The sequence below is a fragment of the Microcebus murinus genome, chromosome 7 (genome assembly GCF_040939455.1).
Source record: "Microcebus murinus isolate Inina chromosome 7, M.murinus_Inina_mat1.0, whole genome shotgun sequence".
In the NCBI taxonomy this organism is placed as follows: domain Eukaryota; kingdom Metazoa; phylum Chordata; class Mammalia; order Primates; family Cheirogaleidae; genus Microcebus; species Microcebus murinus.
Window position 1 is genome coordinate 16,612,915 of NC_134110.1, and position 22,246 is coordinate 16,635,160.

Sequence of the window (22,246 nt, forward strand, 5' to 3'; positions counted from 1 at the left end):
AAAACCTCCCAGAAAGTCTTCATTCATTATAAATCATTTTTTAAAATTTTTTTTATTTTTATTTTTTTTGAGACAGATTCTCACTCTGTTGCCCTGGCTATAGTGCCATGGCATCAGCCTAGCTCACTGCAACCTCAAACTCCTGGGCTCAAGCGATCCTTCTGCCTCAGCCTCCCAAGTAGCTGGCACTACAGGTGCACACCATGATGCCCAGCTAATTTTTCTAGTTTTAGTAGAGATGGGGTCTTGCTCTTGCTCAGGCTGGGTCCTCCAGCCTTGGCCTCCCCAAGTGCTAGGATTACAGGCAAGAGCCACCATGCCCAGCCACATTATAAATCTTTGATCAATGCTCCTACTATTCTAAACTGGGGGGGAGGATTTTCATTCTCTGTAATCCATTTCTATCACTTTCTTTCTCACCACTGTCTTTACTTTGCCTCTTGAGAAAGTATCTCACGTTATTCTCCACATTTCCAACGCGTAATGTATTTCTGCTCTGTCCTACTTCCTTTGCACTTTTTAATTCTGTTGCAGCAAATTTCAATATAGTTGACCCTTGAACAACATGGAGTTGAACTACATGAGTCCACTTCACTTATATGTGAATTTTCTTCCTCCTCTGTCACCAGAGATGTTAAGACCACCCCTCCCTCTCGCTCCTCCTCCTCAGCCTACTCAACGTGAAGATGAGGATAAAGACCTTTATGGTAATCTGCTTCCACTTAAGGGATAGTAAATATATTTTCTCTTCATTATAATTTTCTTTAATAACATTTTCTTTTCTTTAGCTTACTTTATTATAAGAATACAGTATATAATACAAACAGCCTACGAAACATGTCAATGGTTTACTTTGCAGGTAAGGCTTCAAGTCAACAGCAGGCTGTTAGTAGTTAAGTTTTGGGGGGAGTCAAAAGTTATACATGGATTTTTCACTGCACAGGGAGTTGGCATCCCTAACTCCCATGTCATTCAAGGGTAAACTGTAATAAAAAACTTACAAAGCTTATCTCATCCAGCTTTTATTTTAAACTTACTGTTTTTACTTCTCAACCTGTAGTCCTTTTTTTTTTTCCATTTCTTAGAAGCCTTACCTGCTTGCATCCTATTTAGGATGCCAGATTACTAACATTTATTCTGGTCCCTGAAATAAATCCTTTTCAAAGGTGTGTTCTCTTTCTTCCCATCCTAGATGGCTGCTTTCCCTTGGGCTGTGGTGTTTATGCTCAGTTCCTCAGGTGGGCTTGCTCTACTTACTCAAATTCCAATGAGAAGAGGTCTACCTGAAGCCAGTGCCAAGACCTGGGGTGCCCACGTCTCCATGGGTGGCCTTGCTCGGTGTTCCGCCTCAGATCTGCAGCTGGAGGAGGGGCGGACATGCCCAGTGTCTCCCAGGCATTTGCCATTCAGCTCCGCCAGGCTGTGCTGGGATCTTACACTTGCCCCAGGAACTGGGACTGTATGATCTGCGCTGACGGGACACTTAAATCTGGATCCATGGGTCCCCTCTGTCCACCATGGAATGCTAGCAGCAAAGGGCCAGCAACACGCCTCCTGCCACAGGGCTTCCCTGGAGCTGGCTGTAGGATGGCTATGAAGCCATGGCTGATGACAAACCAAGAGGGACAGTGGACCAGTTTCTCAAGTATTATAAATCCCCTGAATCTCAGGGCCAGTGGAAAGCAAGTGGAGGTGGGTAAATATTTCTCTTTGCCTTCTTTTAGCCACTCTGAAAAGGCCACTGATTACCCTTAGCCTGTGTCCTTTATAGATACTGGAATACCCATTTTCTTCATTTTTCTAAGTGTGTTTTTATCTTTTTCAATGTTCATAGTGGAAAGGATGACTTGCTAGTTACAATGAAACCACCTAAATGTCAATCAAAAGGTGAATGAACAAACAAAGTAGGGATTACCCATGCGATGGAACCCTACTCAGCTGTGACAAAGGATAGACTCGATACCCACAACACGGCTGAATCTAAAAATACTTAGGAGTGAAAGAAGCCAAGCGAGAGTATATGCTATATGATTCCATTTATATAAAATTCTAAAAAATGTGGACCAATCTAGTGATGGGAAGCAGATCGGCAGTTCTTGAGGAAGGGGACACAGGGAGGGATGGAGAGTGGTTACCAAGGGGCACAAGGAAGCTTTTGGGGGTGATGGACATGCTCTTTATCTTATTGTGGGGGTGATGTTACTGATGTATTCACACATCAGAGCTCATCACGTTGTACATTTAAATATGTTCAGTTAATTGTACATTAATTTTATCTCCATAAAGCTATAATCAATTAACTGATCAAGTATGTTCAGAGTGACATACCACAGCTCTGACACAAAGGCCTGCTCTGGAACTAACGCCCACGGTGAACGCACCCGAGCAGTTGACACAGTCGAAGAGCAGCACACCCAACACGCTCTCTCCTAACTTTGGGAGAGGGGCAAGCCTCTCCGCATGCTGTCTCTGATCCCTCTGCGCAATGGAATAGGATCCTTGTCATTAGCAGTGTCACCTCTTGGCAGTTATTGACGTTTGTGGTGGTTTTAAATAAGGCCCCCAATACAGCTGGAACTCATTCTACTAAGTGAAGTATCTCAAGAATGGAAAAACCAGTACCACATGTACTCACCAGCAAATTGGTATTAACGGATCAACACCTAAGTGGACATATTGAAGTAACATTTATGGGGTGCCAGGAGGGTGGGAGGGGGGGAGGAGGGGAGGGGTGTATAAAACCACAAAGAGTAGGATGTGCAACGTTTGGGGGATGGACATGCTTGAAGTTCTTACTCGGGGGAGGGGGGCATGGGCAATATAAGTAACCTTAACACTTGTATCCCCATAATATGCTAAAATATAATAAAAAATAAAAATAAATAAATAAGGCCCTCAAATTCTTTGACATTGTACGGTGAGGTCTACCTCCCCTCCCCTTGAATCTGGGTGGGCTCACGAGTGCTTCAGCCAATAGAGCGGCAGTGACACTTCCGAGGCTGATCCCGAAAGGCAGGTCAGCTTCCGCCTGCCTTGCTGGAAACCCCAGCACTGGGAGCCCTGCGTAGCCACGTAAGAGGTATGACGACCACCACCATGCCCTGCAGAAGCCAAGCTGCAGAGGCCACGAGCAGACGCTCCAATTGGTGGTTCCGGTCTTCAAGTCCCACGCCCAGAGTCAGACAAGTAAGTGAAGGGCTTCCAGAACACTCCAGCCTCCAGACTTCAAGTCTTCCCCAGGTGAGGCCCAGACACTGTGGAGCCAAGACAAGTTCTCTCCCTGTGCCCTGTCTGAATCCCTGATACACAGGATCTGAGAGCATATTAAAATGGCAGTTTCAAACTACTACACTTTGGGGAAATTTGTTACATAGCAATAGTCACCGATATAGCAATTAGTGCAGTAATTTGCTTGCTGGTTTCTCCCAGGCTTGAGATAGGCAGAAACTCTTATGCCCTGCTATGCTTCAGAAGCCCAGTGCAGGCACGGCGCAGCCCCCATCCCCCGTGTGACCTGAGCCCACCTGGGTGTGGGCAGCCGGCACCCTGCAAGAACATGGGCCCAAAGAATCGCTCTTGGTGGAGCCTCTCACCTCTGCATGGCCCACTGCCCACGGGAGGATGGGAGAACAAGGCTAAGGGGACAGTGGCAGGGACGAGGCAGTACTTTATAAACACCTGTAAGACAGAGACTGACAAAATTATCTACACCACCTAAGGGGGCATGTAAAGTTTTGCCCAATTCTGGCAACAGAATCTCTCTTTGCCCTTGGGGACCACACCAAACCGATGGAGCCATCGCCGGCCCTACCCTACCACGTGCGGTAACCGTGTTACACAGACAGAGCACCCTGCTTTGTGGACAGAGTGGCTGGCCCAGGGATAGGCATGTGAGCCAAGCTGGACCACTCAAGCCATTGGTGTATAGAGTTTGATGTGACCGAGTTCGCCAGCATCCAGGGCCACCTGAGCAGCAGCTGCCAGGGGCCACCTTCTCCGGGAAGGCCTACCTGAGAATCGAGCCAACACGCAGGGAAACAGAGGTAAGAGATGGCACGAGAAAGCAACAAAGTCCCAGCCACACTGCTGGGAAGCCTGGGTCCAGCCACGACTGAAGCTCGTGTTACCTGGTGGACTTTTCACATGAGTCAACAGATGCCGTTTTATTTATTTTTCTGGCTTAGCGTGACGTAGAGAGAAGCCTGAGCAACACAGGGCCCCCACTCCTGCCTCTGGTCCCTAAATGCTCTTTCGTGTTTATGCAGCTGTAATGGGGACTGTGCGGGCTTACAGTGACAGGAGCAGCTGAGCATCTGAGGAGGAGGAGATGAGAGAACAGGTAACAGCACAACTCACACCCCAAGCCCCCCCACCCACGTGCTCCTGGCGCTGCCCCCACGGGCTTCTGCTGGAACCTGCCGCCCGGCCACACACCTGACACAGCCGCGCCCGGGCCACAGCCTTGCTCATCCGTAAGGGGAACTCACTAAGACAGCCCAATACTCACAGATCTGATTTAAACAAGTTTTTTTTTTTTTATGAAAAATACAAAAGTCAACCAAGTACATTCTGAGCAGCCGATACATATCCTGCCAAAAACTCCACAGAAGGATTCATTCCAGATTTCTCTAAAATGGCAAGCTCATCTACTTAATTTAAAATTTGATTCACTTTACAAAAATCTCACTTTTTGAACAACTTTTCAGTGACATCTATTACCGAAAACATCACCCCTCCTCCCCTCGGAGCAGAACAATCTCTCCTTTCCCCCCACTGCATTCACAGACAGCTCATATACACCCCACAAAAGGACTGATAGTACAACTTGTCAAAAAGTTATTATAACGCATTTTATTTTATCTGGCAGCCAGAACTGATGTTCAGTTGTCTGGAACACAGGCCGCTAGCAGCTGCCCGCCACAGACAACTGGAAGGAGAAAAAGCAGAAGATGACAGTTGCAAAAATCAGAATCCCCAAAGCTAAGCTCGAGGGGAATGCCACCGTTCACACGCTGCGAGAATCCTCTGGCTTCCTGCAGAAAATGCCCACGTCACCCATATCAATTGTAATTAAATGAGAGTTGTATTCTTATTGAAACTTGCAGAGTTTTTCTTTACTGCTATTGCTAAATGCTTTCCCTTTTTAGGTAGCTGCTGGTGTATCAGAACTCCAAGTGACTTCTCTTTAATATGGTTGGAAATGGAATGTCTTCAAGCAGTCTGTACTGTCAGCATTGGAACCATGAAAAAAAAAAAAAAAAAGTCATGGGAAAGGAAAACAGAATCCCGGGCTTAGCGATCCAACCCTGCTCTGGCCTCCTCTCCCGGCTACTTTCTCCACGAGACGATCCAGTGTGGCATCGCCAGGCCAGTCTGACTACGTAGCAGGAAAGGCCACCCCCAGAGACCCAGGGACACGTCCCATTCACCTGGGCGCACCTTAGGGCTTGCCACCTGGATCAGATGAGGTGAAGAAGCCACACTGGATTCACAACCATCAAACCCTGCTCTTGTTTCTTCCCAAGTCTGTGTGTCCCCAAATCTAGGAATTGGCTAGCCCCTACTGCAAGCAGGGCATTTTGCTGGGAGAAACTGATTTTTCACAAAACAGATGTCCCAAAGAAAGCTATGTTTTCAATCACATGATCCCCACTTTCTACCAGGGCTGGAAGCTGCATGCCAACAGAATGGCCCTCCAACACTGGCTGTGACAGCCACCAGCCCTGGGACACCCCCCATGCAAGGTCACTCAGTGAGTGTGTATTTAATGCTGGGACATGCCCAGGCCTGCCTGACTTTGGGGTCTCTCTCTGTATCCCAAACCCATCCAGTGGCTTTGTGAGATTTCTGGTCTACAGGTGCCAGGCATGGGGACGATATAGAAGGCACGGATGACACTAAGCTGGCCCCTTTCTCTGGAACTATCTCCTCTGCAAATCTACATGGAGTCCAGCTGTGTTCAAGGCCTGTCTCAAATCTTGCTCCCGTGATGAACCCCCAACCCCCCCTCACGACCTCTTTCCTTTCCTTCCTCCAGACCCCTCAGCCCACCCGGCCCGCCTGGAGGTCTGCGCAGCTCAGCCCATTCCTGGGAGCTGCCTCGACACAAACTCCCCACTGCGCGCCGCCCACCACAGTGCCCAGGAGGGCCGGCCGAGCCTGTGATGCAGCGAGCACAGCCAGACCCCAAGACCCTTCCAGGGGAGGTGCAGGTGTCAGGGAAGGGAGGTGAGGAAGATCTGGGGCAGATGACCTGCCAGCAAGGGACAATCTCTCTCAAGGGATGCGCAGGTGCCCACCCCACTGCAATAAGCTGCCCTCAATGCTGGGAAGCGTAGCTTTATACTGAAGGTGGCAGCTTTTCAAACTCAGAGGCAAGCCAATGAGACCCTCCTTAGAAATTAATTGAAGGTCCCAACATGCCACCGAATACGCCACACCATCAGAGTGATTAACTGTCTCACAGAGAGGAAACAGGCCAATGCAATGGGGACGACCCCGTCAGAGACAGGGCAGGCAGGAAGCCCCGAGCACGGAGCCCTGCCCGCCGCCGGCTGCCGGCCCCACGCGGGGAGAGCAGCTCTGGGAAATGAAGCCTCCCCCAAAAGCAGAGTCAGAAAAGCAGCAGCCGGACTTGGAAGTTGAGGGGAACAGTTTATTTCCTGGGAATAAGTTATGATTCTTTAAATACTGACAGAAAGAACGGCTCATTCCCTTTGCAGGAGCCCAGAAGGCCAAGCATTGACTTCCTAAGAGATCCATGGGACCCCAACCTATAGGTCTCTAAATAATAGCTGTCCCCTTGGAGGGAAGAAAAGTCCCTCCTTCTGCTCCCCAACCCCCAGCAGCCCTGAGCACGGGCTGTGGTGTGGACACCAGAGTGGGAGGTGCCCCACGGCAGATGTGAGCGAGACCTCTGTCCCTTTGCAGCTGGTTGCAGTTTCTATCCGTGCCACCACCAAGGCTGACCACCAATGACGCCTGACATTTTCTGCTCCACTGGGCGGGAACACTCTCGGCTTTATTGGGCTTTACCCCTATGCTTCACTGTCCAGCTCTGTCCAAACGCAGTGACAGGGAGTTTGATCGATGACTTGCTAATGGATTGAGAAAGGTACAGGCTCCTTCAGCCTGAAGGCAGTTTGTGCAACCTCATGCCGGTTCCAGCTAGCGAATGCCCTGTCTGGTCGCGCACAAGAAATTGCCCATTGCTTGGAAAGAGGGCTGTGCAAAATAAACCCGCCGCATTTGCAGCTGGAAAGCACCCAACAAAGCTGGGCAGCAGCTGTCCGAGTGAGACTTTTTGCTGGGCTTTTCCATGAGAAATCGGTGTCCTGAGAGGCTAGACCCTTTTGCAATGGGGGGGGGGGGGGGAAGCAACCCTAAAGCCATTTCTTACAAAGCCCAAACAGAGCGTCTGTTCTCCTTCCCTTGCCTCGGGTGGACTCTCTGGCCTGAGGCCTCCTGCCGGGAGGGAAGCCGGGCGTGCACGCCTTTGCTCAGTCACACATTCTCCCGGCTCTCTCCCTTGGAGGGAACATGAACGCTGCTGATTCAAAAATCAGACACTTCTGCGGGAATTGGCAGGGGCCTCGCTCTCCACCCCCACCGCCCCCTGGAACACCAAAGCCTGTGCCTCGGCCATGCGCTCACTCAGCCGCCTGGCCCGAGGCCTTCTGGGGGCCACCGTCCCTCCTCCAGCCTCAGGGCCGGCCCAGCTGCCAGGAGCTTCCCTGAGCCACCTGGACAGCCCCAGCCAGTGTGCACTTTAAATAATAAACTATGCATTCTTGATCCGTCTGCAGCTCGAGGCAGATTTTCCTATTTAAGCTGGAGGCCTTCTCTGCTTTGAGTTACTAAAGTGGGGCGGGCGTGTGTTGCATAAGAGTCCAGGGGAAGCGCCGACACAGCTTCTCGTCCAAGTCCCCTGTTTGGTGGAGCTGCATGTGGGAAAAAGGATTCAGACACACATGCACACAAAAATAGCAGGATACACTTTTCTTTTTTGTTTCAATGTTTGCGTTTAAGCTTGTCTTTCTTAATTGAGTAATGGGAATATTCAAGAAGTACAACAATGTGCTTGCCCTGTAGTGATATTTCTGGGTTTTTGCAGAAAACATGTCCAACAGATAAGTGAAAAAGGAAAAAAAAAAATTATTGAACATCGACTGTGACTGCAATGCTTAGACTTGGGAGAGAAACAAGGAAATCCACTTACGTGTTGCAGTAGCTCCCCTCCCCCAAAGATGTCCACGTCCTAATCCACGGAGCCCATGAAAATGTTAACTTGCACGGTAAAATGGGCTTTGCAGATGTGATCAAATTAAGGCTCCTGAGATGTGCAGGTTACCCTGGATTATAAGGGGGAGGCCGAGGGAAATTTGCCTACAGAAGAAAACTGTCAGAGGGATGCCGCGTGAGACAGAGGCAGACACCCCTGCTGGCTCTGGGGACGGAGGAAGGGGCTGCGAGCCAGGGAACGCAGGTGGAGGCTGGGAGCCGGAGAAGTCGTGGAAATGGACTCTCCCCTGGAGCCTCCGGGAGACACGAAGGCCCGCTGACACTTTGATTTTAGCCCAGCGTAACTGATTCCAAACTTCTGACCTTGAGAACTGTAAGATAATACATTTGTGTTGTTTTAAGCCACTAGGTTTGTGATAATTTGTTACAGCAGTGATAGGAAAGTAACACCCGAGTCTTGCCTTCCAGCCAGAGTGCCTGGGACGCAACTAAGACAACAAACAGCAGATAGAAATAAGCGCGATAACTTAAGATGTAGACAAAGCACTTCAGGATTCCAGAAAACTAAGTGAGGCAATCCAGGCGGACTTCCTAGCGAAGGTGACATCTGAGTTGGGCCTCCAAAAACAAGATGGATTTTCAAGAGTAGTAAAAAGATAGACACAGAAAGGTCATTCCATACAGCTCCATAAGCCAGAGTACACCTCTAATATTCCAAAGGCCCTGGGACCTAAGTTGGAACCACATTAAGTAATAAGAGGTCAAGTAAAGGGAGACCTCTTTGCACTTAAATTGAAAACCCTAGATGAAATTTTCTAAGAAAATACAATTTACCAAAGTTGATCCCATAAGTAATACAAAGTTTAAATAGGCCAATTTTTATAGAAGAAACAGAGAAAGTTTTCAAGGAACGACAGTCACAAAAAAGCACTAAGCTGAGATGGTTCCACAGGGGATTCCACCGAACCTTTACAGACCAAACAGCCTCGATGATTCATAAATTATTCTAGAGCTCCAAAAGGAAAAGAAAGCCTCCATGCTTTTCTTTTAATTAAGCTAGTATAATGTTAATACCCAAGCCGAGAATGATAGCACACACACAAAGATAATTACGGAGCACCACCACATATGAACACGGACCCAAAACTCTACATAAAACATTAGCAAATAAACAGCAGCATCACTTTAAAGAAATAATACCCCACAACCAAGTAAGGTTTATTCCAGGAATTTAAGGTTGGTATCATATTAGGAATTCATTTACATAATTACCATATTCATTTACCTAAGGAGAAAAAAAAAATATGCAGGTCTCCACAATGTTGCAAAAGCCTTTGGAAAATTCAATACCCACGCCTGGTATTAAACAATACACCCAACACCGGCCAAATCTGAGGCAGTTTGAGCATCAAAATAAATAAATACATACATGAATACCCATGGAGTAAAATAAGAATCTACAAGTCCACACAGATATAAATAAGTAGAGGAGAAGGGTAGGCTCTCCTTTTGGGAGAACACCAAACTAAAACCGTGGAGGAAAGGGTGGGGGATAGGAAAACAGGATTTTGAAACCATCACAGTGATAAAACCGAGTCTGCCGAGAACCAAGACACGCTACAACCAGTGAGTGAAAGTTTCACGAACAACAGGATGGTCGTGTAGTCTCAAAGTATCCCCACAAATTACTGGCTAACTGCACATGGAGGGATAGTAACTTTACAGCAGATCAACCCACAAACGCAATCTTAATGAAGTCACAGGAGTTGACATCCCCAATAATGAGACGAACGGACAGCACGTGCCTCCTGATAAGATGCGCTGAGAAGAGCACAACATCACTTCTGTGCCGCCCCTGCCAGAAATGCACAACCTAAACCTCGTCGTGAAGAAACATCAGATAAAACCAAACTTGGAGACATCCTACAAAATAACTAGTCGGTACTAATATTGTTGAAGAAATGTGAAGACAAATACTAAGGAAGTGACCCAGGGTGGAGGAGATCAACAAGAGATGACAACTAAATGCAGTGTGTGACCCCGGATTAGATTGTGGACCAAGAAAAGAAAGCTAGCAAAGACATTACAGAAATCTGTAAATAGGAACGCTGTATTAGATCACAGCAGTGCATCAGTGGTATAAGTCCTAAGTCCACCCCCACGCTCAGTAAAAGACGTTAGAAATTATAAGCTAAAGTATGTGCAGATAAAGGGACATCATGCGAGCAAATCAGTCTCAAGTGGTTCAGAAAAAAAGCACGTGGGAAGAGGGAGAGGGCTGACAGAGGAGTGGGGAGGGGAGAAGCCAAAACAAAACCTATAAAGCAAACAGAGAAAAATGTTAACAGGTGGATTTGGGTAATGGATATGCCAAAGCTCTTTGCAACTACAGTACATTAAAATAAAAAGCAAATTAAGAGCATGGGAGAATGCGAGCAAAGAGGACAAGACTGAGAATGCAAACAGTTATTCAAGTCTGAATGACGGGAAGACAATGGGTATTAGGGTGGTGGGGATGGGCATCGTCAGACAAAGCTTCAGAAACACCGAGTTGTCGGGAACAGGCAGTGCCCGCCGCCAGCCGCTGAGACGTGAAGGTGGAGCTCAGGGCAGAGGCTGGGAGACGTGCAGGGGGGACTGCTCCCGTGGGGAACCGGTAAGGATCCCGAGGCAGCGAGAAAGAGAGCGGCAGAGATCTTGTGAGGGAGACCGCAGGCAAGGAGGCAGGGCAGGAAGAGAAGCTGAGCACCCCAGGGGAGAGGCACAGGGAGTGAGGGGCCCCTACTGTCAAATGCCTCTCTGAGTGATGACGGAGGTGCAAAGCCCTGCCAGCTCTGTTGCAATGGCACGACCCAGGGGCGAGTTGCAGGTGGGAGACTTCAGTCCCAGGGAGCCCATGTGGTGTCAGAGGTCAAAGGAAAGCAGAGAACAGCGAAAGGATAAGCATCGTGGGACCGGAGGCCAGGAGACAAACAGGCAGCGTTGCAAGCAAGACTTCCGCCCCCTGCACCAGGCACCCACTTCAGGACATGGAGCCCACGTGCAGTCCCAGCTGTCAGCCTGGTGGCTTGATTCTCACCCCTTTCTTCTCTCCCTCCGCTCTTCCCAGGGAACACCACAGAAAATCAGAAAGCCTTGCCACCCTGAACTGCCCCTGGGGTGGCACAGGAGGAAGGGGTGATCTGGGGACTGGGACCCTCTTCTCTAAAACACACCCAGAACGACACTGTTGATCAGCTTCCACCCAAGTGACCATGATCACCCCCCTTGGTGTTGGCTTCGTGAGGGCAAGACATTTGTCTCTCTTGTCCACTGCAGGGTCCCCAGTGCCTAAGACAGGGCTCGACACACAGTCAACAGCAAATAAATACCTGTCAAATGAATGAATCACTGCCCTGGATAAGAGACAGGTTACAAGTTTAAATAGAGAGGCCTAAAAATAAAATATACACAAACCAATTTAGAGAACACACACACACCCCGAGTCACTGAAAGCTTAAAAGCATATATTTACATAAAGAGTCACTCAAACACTGCCCCCAGGCCTGGCTTAGCCATTTCTGATTATCCAGGGATCAGCCCAGAAAGCAGGGCCTTCACGGGACCTGGAACCACAGGATCCCAGGTGAGTTCCCCAGGGGGAGGCGGGTCCCTCGCAGGTGGCCCTGGCTAAGCCTCTCGGAGGCCCACGTCCGCAGTGCTGTGGCCACTCCCTTGGAGATCTCCAAGCTACCTCTCCTGAGTGACATTTTCAGAAAAGGAAGGAAGGATGAAAGACGGAAGGCAGGGATATAGCATAGATTAACTGATTATATATTCAGCTAAAAAAAACTTTTTCCTGAATAAACAGAGTTTTTGAGAGGGTAGCTAGCTTTCTGAAGTTATTAACATTTTTGGATGGTTAGAGGCCCCTAGCACTGTGCACTGACTGAGACGCCCTTCCTGGGGCCGCTCATGTCACCCCGACTTGCACCACTGCTCTAGTGGCAGCGCATGCTGACAGGTCCCCTCCTTTAGCATAAGACTCGGGCCTTTCCCATTTTCCAGGCTGCCCCACCTAGAAGCCAACTCACGCGGCCTACACAAAGAACACCTCAGAAACCTGGGAGCCGAGTGCCCCCGGGTAAGACTCCAGCTCCCACCGTCGGTGAGACAGCGCCAGGAAGCCTTCCACGCACACCCGGCGTTCCCTTGGAAACCAAGCCCCTGTTGCCTGTTGTGACCACCTCACCTTCCACCGGACTTTCCAATGAATTCCACCGGATTCTCCTCTTCCCCGTCTCTCTCTCTCCTGCTTCCCAGCCCCTTCCCTCCCCGACACTAACCCTTGGCCCCCAAGACTTCATGTCAGGCTTGGCTTTCAGGAAACCCGTTCTGCAGGCCTTCTCCGTGGAGAGATGACACCGTATGTTCTAACAACACTGCCCACTTAACACAATCACATCTGTAAGAGCTCAATGAGCTCCCAGCAACCTGGCAAAGAAAAATATTTCCTCTCTTTTACAAATGAAGAAATATAGGAATAAGAGAAACTCGCTGACTTGTCCCCCAGCCCCTCTGCACGGGGGGAGGTGGAGTCAGAGCCTGCTCAAGGCCGAGGCCCGTCCGGGGCTTGGCCACTCCCAGGCCACACAGGCAGGCGGTGAACACTTCACAGCATCTTACAGACTCCAAGTCCACAGCACGCAGCTCAGGGAGTAACAGCAATAACCGTGATTTTACAGCATGACATCATCGGGTTTTAGTTTTATTCCTCCCAAAGAGTAATCAGTAAGCATCTCCCACCACCCACACACCTCAAAAGAAAACTGAAAAGATCTCCTCAGTCGTTTGTGTGAAAAAAGAACACAAAAATGAGGTGAAGGGGCCCCTCATGAAGCCACGGTTCACGCAAACCAATGGCAGGATGGGAAATTCTCCCCAAAGCCTGTGGGAGCCAAGCTTGGGAGACAAGGCAAATACAGAAATGATTCCTATCCCGCACTTGACAATTGTCAATGGTGTCCCAGGGGCTTTTCCAGAAGACACTGCAGTACAAGAAACACCCAATAGTGCCCTTCGTGGCAACCAGGAAGCCACGAGACGTGGACATGGGTTCCAGCCTCTAAGGCCTGGCCCTGTCTGACCCTCTGGTCCTTCAGGACGGACCCTCAGTTCCAGATCTCGAGAGACAAGGCGGCGGGCACCCGTCAGAACCGCCACCCACTGGGCTGCTCCCACCAGGCACCGCCCGGCAGGGGTGGGAATCCACAGCCTTCTGGTATCAAGATTGTTCTTTCTTAAGCACCAGAGGAGGCGAGAAAAGCTTCACCTTTCTGTGCTGCACCCCTTTTAATAAAAGGATTTGTTCTGTGAAATTTGGTTTCAGTCAAAAGGCCGCAGTCAAGGACCCAGAAGGCCACGTGTGGCCCCATGGCTGCAGGTTCCTTACCCCACAGTGAGTGACTTCCGTCTATTGATTTCCTGAGGTTTTAACGTGGTTTTCTCCTCATGCTAGAGAGTGAGCAGGTAGCCTCCCTGTCCCTTTGCCATGGGCACTTTGCAGGGCCCAGAGAAGTTGCCTGCGCACAGCCGCCATTCCTGGCAGCAGTTTCTGAAACCTGAGCTCCCGAAAGAACGGCGCTGGGCAAAGGGGGTGCCCTTGAGAAGAGAGGAGCGAAGCAGCTGAGAGCAGAGGACTGGTGTCCTGTGGTCGTGGGACGTGTGACCAGAAACCCAGGAGGACCGAGGACCTGTCTTGAAAGTCCTGCCCTTACAAACCGCTGGGACTTTTGCCCGACACGAAGGGGAGGGCCTCCCCTAATGACTGAGGTGATGGGTCGGAGCGGGTGTGACGTGACTTGCAGATGCTGAGATCACGTGCCGTTTCTCACACACCTCAGTCTGAGGAGGAAAAGAATCACTCTGAGGGGTAAACTATTCTTGAATAATTCATGAAATACAGTCCTGCCACTACAAAGGCCTAGAAATATACCACACAAAACATAACACACTCCCTCAAAATTTAATACTTACTATGATCTGAATGTGTATGTCCCCCCAAAATTCACACATTGAAACTCAATCCCCAATGTGATAACATGAGGAGGTGGGAGCCTTTGGGAGGTTATTGGGTTATGAGGGAATTAGTTTCCTTAAAAAAGAGACTCAAGAGAGCTAGCGAGTCCTTCTTTCATGAGCACAGAGTGAGACGGCGCCATCTATGAGGCAGAGGAGCAGGCCCTGACCGGGCACTGAATCTGCTGGTGCCTTGATCTTGGACTTCCGAGCCTCCAAAACTGTAAGAAATAACTTTCTGTTGTTTATAAGCTACGTAGTCTATCTATGGTATTTTGCTATAGAAGCCCAAACAGACTAAGACAATACCTCATCCAAATGCAACGTAAAGAAAGGGAAATCTCCAAGTGCCAGAAACGTACAGGAATTTCATGCCTGGAACAGTGAGTGAGTGATCTGAGGTCTCGACAATCCAGCAGCTATTAGGCCCAGATATTGGCCCACAAGGTGAAGGGCCACTGTCATCCTGACACATGGAGATGGGAGTCCAGACAGGACCCCAGGGTGGCTGGGCAACTCCATTCATGGCACAGTGGGGTGCAGGGACGTCTGTCTCTGTTCAGAGTTTGGAATGCCAGAGGGATGAGGGCAGAGTTTCTAATGCAGATCCCTAAGCCTGTGCTACACACACAAATGTACATCACTCCTATGCCACACACCCCCCAAGGAAAAACACTAACATAGAAATTACCCTTGGACTTGTGGAAAAGTCCTGGGCACCTGACAGAAGTGCACATGAAATTACTCAGTAGAGGTTTTCCCGTAACCCAGGGCGTGGAGGGCTCCCAAAGAGGTGAGAGGACAAAGACTCACAGTATAACATCACAGTTCACACAAAGAAATGGCCCAGGCTAAGGAGGAGCGAGTAGACACACTAAATGGAAGGATCAGTAACCCCCAAGAAATTCAGAAGCGCGACTCATTCAAAGAAAGACTTTCAATAATTATGCTAAAAGTATCCAAAGGGATAAAGGAAAGGTAAAGCCATAATGAAATAGGGCTCTATAGAAAGGACAGCATAGAAAAAGAATCAAATGTAACTTGCACAAATACGGAATAGAATCACCAAAATTAAAAACGCAATAGGTAGATTAAATGGAGATCAGAAAAGTTTAAGAAAAATCTGGTAAACTGGGAAACCCAAAGAGAGGAAAGTCTCTGGAAGACAGAATATAGAGACAGAGACCAAAAACATAAAAAGAAACCAGGAAACACGGAGGAAAGAATAGTGAGGTCCACGTATGTCAACCAGGAGTTCCAGGAGGAGAATGAGTAGAAATCGGAGCAAAGACAGGCTGTGAAACATCACAATGAGCCCAAATAGGATAAACACGGGAAGCAGGCCAGAGAGTTACTGTAGAACACAAACACAATGACATTTTTTAAATCTGCAGAGAGAAAAGACAGATTATTTTCATAGGAGCTAAAATCAGATGGACAGAAAACCTTTCGCAGCAAAAACCAATGTCAGAACACAGTAGAATAGTATCTTTAAAGTGCCAAGAGAAGGTAAGATACAGCCTAGAATTTTGTGTTTGGTTAAATCATCATTAAGAGCAAGGGTGAAATGAAGACAGTTTCAGTAAAAGCAAAAACAATAATTTAGCCACTCATAAACCCTCACTGAAAAATGTTCTTTATGAAGGACATTAAGCCCATAGAAGAAGTTGGGTTGCAAGAAAAAAATACTGAGAAAATAAATTGGCAAATGTATCAGAAAATCTAAATAAGTCTAATGGTAAAAAAAAAAAAGGATTATGATTAACAGAGAGAATAAAATATAATTAAATTTAATGAACAAAAATAACATGGAAAAATCAAAGTTAAAGCATTTGAAGAAACTCTTACAGTATAAATAACAGATACCTGATACTGTTAGGCTTCCTTAATATATACACATAGATATTTCTTAAAGTTAATAACAACATTTTAATAGATTATGGAACTTCTACACCAGTGGAAGGGAGAATAAGGAAAACCTGGTCAAAACAATAGAAAGAAGGAAGCTGCCTACAAGCTAAGAAGAGAGACTTCAGGAAAACCAACCTGTCGACACCTTAATCTTGCACTTCCAGCCTCCACGGCTGTGAGAAAATAAATTTCTGTTGTTAAGCCACCCAGTTTGTGGTTCTATGTCACAGCATCCCAGCAAACTAATACAGGGACACAGACATGTTAAGGGACTCTTCTGGGGCCACATAAAGGGAGACAGAATCCGGCCTCTAACACCAAGGTTCTTCTCTGTCTCACAGGATAATTCTTAAAACAGTGGTGACTACTTTTAAGAGTTAATATTTTTATATGTAAATAAATGTTTAGAATATTAACTTGGACAAACTCAAAGTAGCAATTTAATTCCATCTCTCTTAGATTCTGCTTTCAGTTAAGATGTGAAAGACCACAACTACCGCTGTGATGACAAAGAACATAGGATAATCTATTAGTACAAAATCTCCCCCTACCCACTAGATAGCTGAGATTTCAAAGAAGCTTAGAGGAAATAAATTTCAGAGAGAGGGAGCCCTCCCTAAGTGAGCAAAGGCCAGCAGCCTCTTTTATCCCTGGGCACAGGTGAAATGAGGCGCTAACCACATCTATTATTCCTCATCCTAGAGATAAGAAGGAACCAGCCAGATTTTTAACCCTGTGGGCTGGAATGATGAATTAGTCCTGGATTAGAAGTGTCCTAAATCTACTCCTCCAGACTTTTCCCAAGTGTGTAGTGGCTTGCAGAAAGTCAGGACAGGGACAGAGAACAAAGTGATACCTCCGTAGTCCACTTGGTGGCTGGGACCTATAGGTCCCACGAAAACTCTTCAGAAAGAGAAACCTGATCCTGCCTCAAAACATTTCAAACTAGTGGTGAACCCAATCCAAGCCAACCTACCTCAAATCCTGATTAAACACAGAGGTTTGCCTCCTCATCCTAGCTGCCTCTTTGTGATCTCAAGAGGAGCCAAGTGAGGACAAAGCTGTCACATGGAGAAAGAACCACAGAGCAGCAGAGCTTGGGCAAGCCTTACCTAAAGCCCAACCTCCTGCTTTACTTGTCAGTTCCATGAGCTCATGTCAATGATGTCTTCAGCATTTAAGCCAGTTTGATTTCTATCATTTCCAACCAAATCTTTTCATATGTATATAATTTTTTTTTTTTTTTGAGATAGAGTCTTGTTCTGTCGCCCCAGGTAGAGTACAGTAGTATGATCATAACTCACTACAACCTCAAATTCCTGGGCTTAAGTGATCCTCCTGCCTCAGCCTCCCAAGTAGCTGGGACTACAGGTATATACCATGATGACCAGCTAATTTTTCTATTTTTAATAGAGATGGGGTCTTGCTCTTGCTCAGGCTGGTCTCAAACTCCTGGCCTCAAGTGATCCTCCCACCTCAGCCTCCCAAAGTGTTAGGATTAGAGGCATGAGCCACCGCACCTAGCCCCAAACCAAACAAATCTTAATTGATACAAAGCACAAGTACTGACCAATTATGTATTACAGAGTATATACACACAGTACTATATGTGCAAATTCTTATATAAACTAGCAATACACAATTTCTGAAGAGTTGCAGTCTCCTCCAAATAACTCACTAAAATTACCTTTATAATGCTATAAGCAAAATAGGCAATACTAAAAATGACTACAATGATTTTTATAAAACAATCATAACAGAAATTAACCTATAAAGTAGACATCAATACTTCAGAGGCACCACTGTTGGTTGGCATATGCATGTTCCAATGAGCTCACCACTGCTCAAAATGTTGGGGGTTCCTATTTTGAAAATGCATTAGCTTTAGTCCAGGAGTTCGAGGCCGCAGTGAGCTATGCTATGATCATACCACTGAACTCCAGCCTGGGCTTCTTTTTTAAAAAGAAAAAGAAAATGCTAATGGAAAATTCATCTTCTATTTTACTATTTGCTACTTCTACCCTCTATGCATGGCATCCACCACTGTCTAGGAGATAAAGATGCAAATGGTTACTAAAGACCAAGAAAATGCTAGCAGGAAGATTCTGAATAGGAACAGAGAAATTAAAATAAGCGTGGAAGAAAGATGAAAAATTTTGAAGTCAAAATGACCACTTAAAAATTGAGGAACATTTCAAAATATCCAAGTACCATTTTCATTGTTGAGGATAGCCAAAAAACCTCCAAAAACTCATGCAGTCACCAAAAACAAACAAAAACAACAAAAAAGGAGGCTTACTGACTCCATATTTTTATGCCAAGTTCCAACCTGGAGGGGTAGTTTATGAATCAGTTTATAGGTCCTAAAAATAAGGAGCTATATAGGAAATGGGTTTGGCCCATCGCCTCGCCTAGAGCCTCAGAAACTGCAAGAAATGCAACCTCAGTGGTATGCAAGAGAAGGAAGAAGTTCCCAGGTGGCTTTACCTTGTCAGTTCTACTGCCACAGCCCTGCCCACACATAAAACCCTAAACACAAGGCACCTTACCTAGGATCAGCTCTTAGGTAAACTGAGGGCTCCATGGAGGAATTTGAGTTATCAGACTCCTCCTCACCTGCATGAGCCACTGAGGCTACTACTCTCAGACCATGTCCAAAGTTAGAGCAACACAAACAAGGTCAACAACAGAGCGCAGTGAAACCTACGGCCACTGCCTTGTTCAGCCAGAAAGAATATGTTCCCATGGGAAATTTTGGATTAATATGATTAATCTTTCTAGAAAACTTCTAGAATTTACTTTGCTGGTGTCCCAGGAAATTAATTTTCTCAACTTCTAACCTCCCAATGTTTTAAGGCTAATCCAAACTAGATAGGGCCTCGTTGACTGCTAATGAACTAAGCCTAGTAAAAGGCCCGTTCTCTTTCTCAACACACCCACAAAGTTTACTGAGCATTTCATGCGAAGCAAGAAGGACCAGAAACAAAATACGTAACCCTCGTCTGCGTTCCTACCTAGTACAGAGCCTGCGTCTGCCAACACCTTAAATACACACATTGCTCCTGCACCGCAAAGCAAACTGACGTGAGATTTGAAAGCAGGGAAGGGAAGATTATTTGTTCAGCAAGTTTAGAAATTTCTCCCTACAGTCTTGCATGGCTGCTCTTGTTCTCATTCTCCATCACATCCACCCCACCCTGGTTTTGTTAATTTTATCTCCTTCATTAAAGGCTAAACAGTCTATCCAAAGAGTGCTCAAAACTAGTCATAGCGACAAAAATGCAAACACAAGCACCATTTATCATTTTGTCAGCAATCCTTACTAAAGACGATGGAAGCCGGGCATCAGGCAAACATTCCATTATCTCATCCACGAGCACACTGGGTTTCTGACCACGGGCTAGTGGTTGGTGAGCACTGGTGTGAGTGGACGGAAGGGGGAATAGAACATTCCTGCCCTCGGTTTCACTCCAGGGCCCTGCTGGAAGGTGCTCACCTGAGAACTTCCACTCCCACTGGGCCACGGTGCCATTCCTCATGTTTAATACTCCTTAATGTGGTGGTTTTCGCCACCAGCTGAACATCAGAACCATGCAGGGAGCTTTTACACCACCAGGTGCCCCCAGCTGTGTCTGGGGCCAATCAAAGAAGCTCTCTGGGAGTGGGACACAGGCATGGGTAGTTGTAAAGTCTCCCAGGTGACACCGACATACAGCCAAGGCCAAGAACCACTGCCATAGAGAAACCCCTCTGCTTCTCAACCCATACGTTCAGGTCAGCAGCAGAAAACGCACAAAGATTTAGAATGACTGACTGTCGTTTAGTCCACTGAGACTGACCTAGGGAGGGTCAGGGGCTCACATTAAAAAGAACACATTGACGTCACACCCACACACAACTGACCATCAGACTTCCCAAAACCTCTGTTTCCTATTAAAGGGTATCTTTTAGGTGCTAGTAATTTTATGCCGAGGTCTGTCTTTCCCACTTGTAAGGGTGCAGAAAGGAACAGAGAAAAACCCTAATGTCTGGTGGCATGCTCTCTCCATTTATGACCAAGGTTCACCTGTATTTTCAGAAATGGCCTTTATCGAGCACGATCACCTCTAACACCCCACCGCCAAATGTAGACTAGGCTAAGGGGTGGGGGGGTGACAACCTGATTCTGTCGGGTCTGCACGCAATGGCTGGGCTGAGCTGGAAAACTGGTTAATAAATAACAAGGTCATCCTAGTCACATAATTTATTTCCAAAGTCCATGGAATACTAAACCAAGACACTCTACATTTTCATACAAAGATAAGTCTTTAAACTACAAAAGTGCAACTCCCGAAGGTCAGCTACGGGGTCCCATGATCTCCCGGGAGAAAAGGCCACCTGAGATCCAACCTCATCAGGAGACACTTGCAAGCAGACTGCTGGTGACTCAGCACCACGCAATGTTCTTAAACACCTGATGCTCAAATTCACAGGCTGCTCAAAGACAGGCACAGAATACAAGAGCCCCAAGTTCTCTCCTCACACTGCATATCAAAATGACCTTTAAAAACACAGGCACAAGTCACATCCCAGACAAAAAGATCAGAATACAGGGACAGGCCAGTGCTTGGCATTTTTGAGAGCAGTGGTTCTCACAGTTTTCCTGCATTCAAATCCCCTGGAGGACCGGTGGCACTACAGATGACTGTATCCACCCCCGGGGTTTCTGATTCAGCAGGTCTGGCCTGAGAATGGCATTTCGAACACATTCCCAGATGCTGCTGGCCCACACTGTGCGAACCAGCGCTTCATAGTCCCCCAGGCGGCTCTCGTCACTGTGGCCACTGCTGAGGACCGCTGTCTTGAGCAAGCCCTGGCCAGGGCAGCGAGAGGAGAGAATTCTCATCCTGGCTCTGCTACCAACCTGGGGTTTGATAACAAATAAGCCCTTGAGGTTTTTTGGGCCTCAACTTGCTCCTCACATATAAAATTGAGGCGCTGCATAGAAGAGAGCCCGAGCTCCTTGCAGAAATAAAACAGTGACTTTTTCAAAGGGGTGCTGACACTCATACACATAGAAAGGAAAAGGAAATGGCCTCGGGGGCCATAAAACAGTTTCCAAAGATGGGAAGGTAAGTTCTCCCTCATGTGACCTCAGCACATCTGGGGACACACAAAGGGTGCCAGCTGTGAGTGTGCTCTAAGCCAGTCACGCTATCGCCCAGACTCACCTGTTAGGACCTCGCAGAGCTGCCCAGGTGTCTGGGCCTCGGCAGCTGGGCTGGGTTTCAGGGACCATTTGCGCCTGATCAGATGCTCGCGTCCGCTGAACGGGCCCTGGGAGTTGTTCAGGGGCTGGATTAGCACCTGCTCCTGCCCAAGCTGGATGAGGCCAACCTGCCCAGAAAGGAGAGGGAAACGGGACATTGGTCATCTTCATTCACACGCGCCCACACCCCTGGCAGCCTGAGGGCAGCAAGGCTTCCTCGCTGTGGTTTGGTTTTCCATGTCTGGGATTTTTTCTTTGCAAACTGCTCAGATTTACCTGAGCCCAAGAGTAAGCTTCTGCATGACTTAGAAACATCCCACTGAGCAGCTGTGTTTGGGGGTGGGGGCATGACATAGGAGTGGGGGTGCAGAGATAGGTACAACAGCATCCATTTTCCAGACTGGCTTTCAGAGAAGATGGATTACTTTATCGATTTTTAAAACCTTTTTTTTTTAAATTATTTTTAAAATCCTGCCCCCAAAAGACTATTTGAGGCCACCCCAAAATTGCTGGGAATGACAATTATATTCCTAATGGGAAAATGTATCTTATCCCTGGAGACATTTAAAATTAAATATAGAGACAATGAACTCAGTCATTAATAGTATTCTTAGTATTAATGATGCTGTAGTATTAATAGTTTCATGATAGATTTACACATTTTTTTCAGAACTTAGAGTGTTTAAGAGAATTTGGCATAGTGCTGAATTAGATTTGCGATTCTAATTTAATGTATCACTGATTTAGACTTGTGATTTTCAAATCTAGTTAGGTTTATAAGCAGTATTA

General features: G+C 47.2%; 1 protein-coding gene across 1 annotated transcript in view; it reads right to left on the reverse strand.

The window, feature by feature from the left end:
* Window positions 1–21,960, reverse strand: part of LOC105871276 (A disintegrin and metalloproteinase with thrombospondin motifs 17) — a 200,756-nt gene extending 178,796 nt beyond the window's left edge. Inside the window, exon 1 of the mRNA XM_076004811.1 lies at window positions 21,420–21,960. Coding sequence (XP_075860926.1) covers window positions 21,420–21,615 — 196 coding nt within the window. The 5' untranslated portion in view covers window positions 21,616–21,960. The remainder of the gene's footprint in view (window positions 1–21,419) is intronic.
* Between the last annotated feature and the right edge of the window lie 286 nt (window positions 21,961–22,246).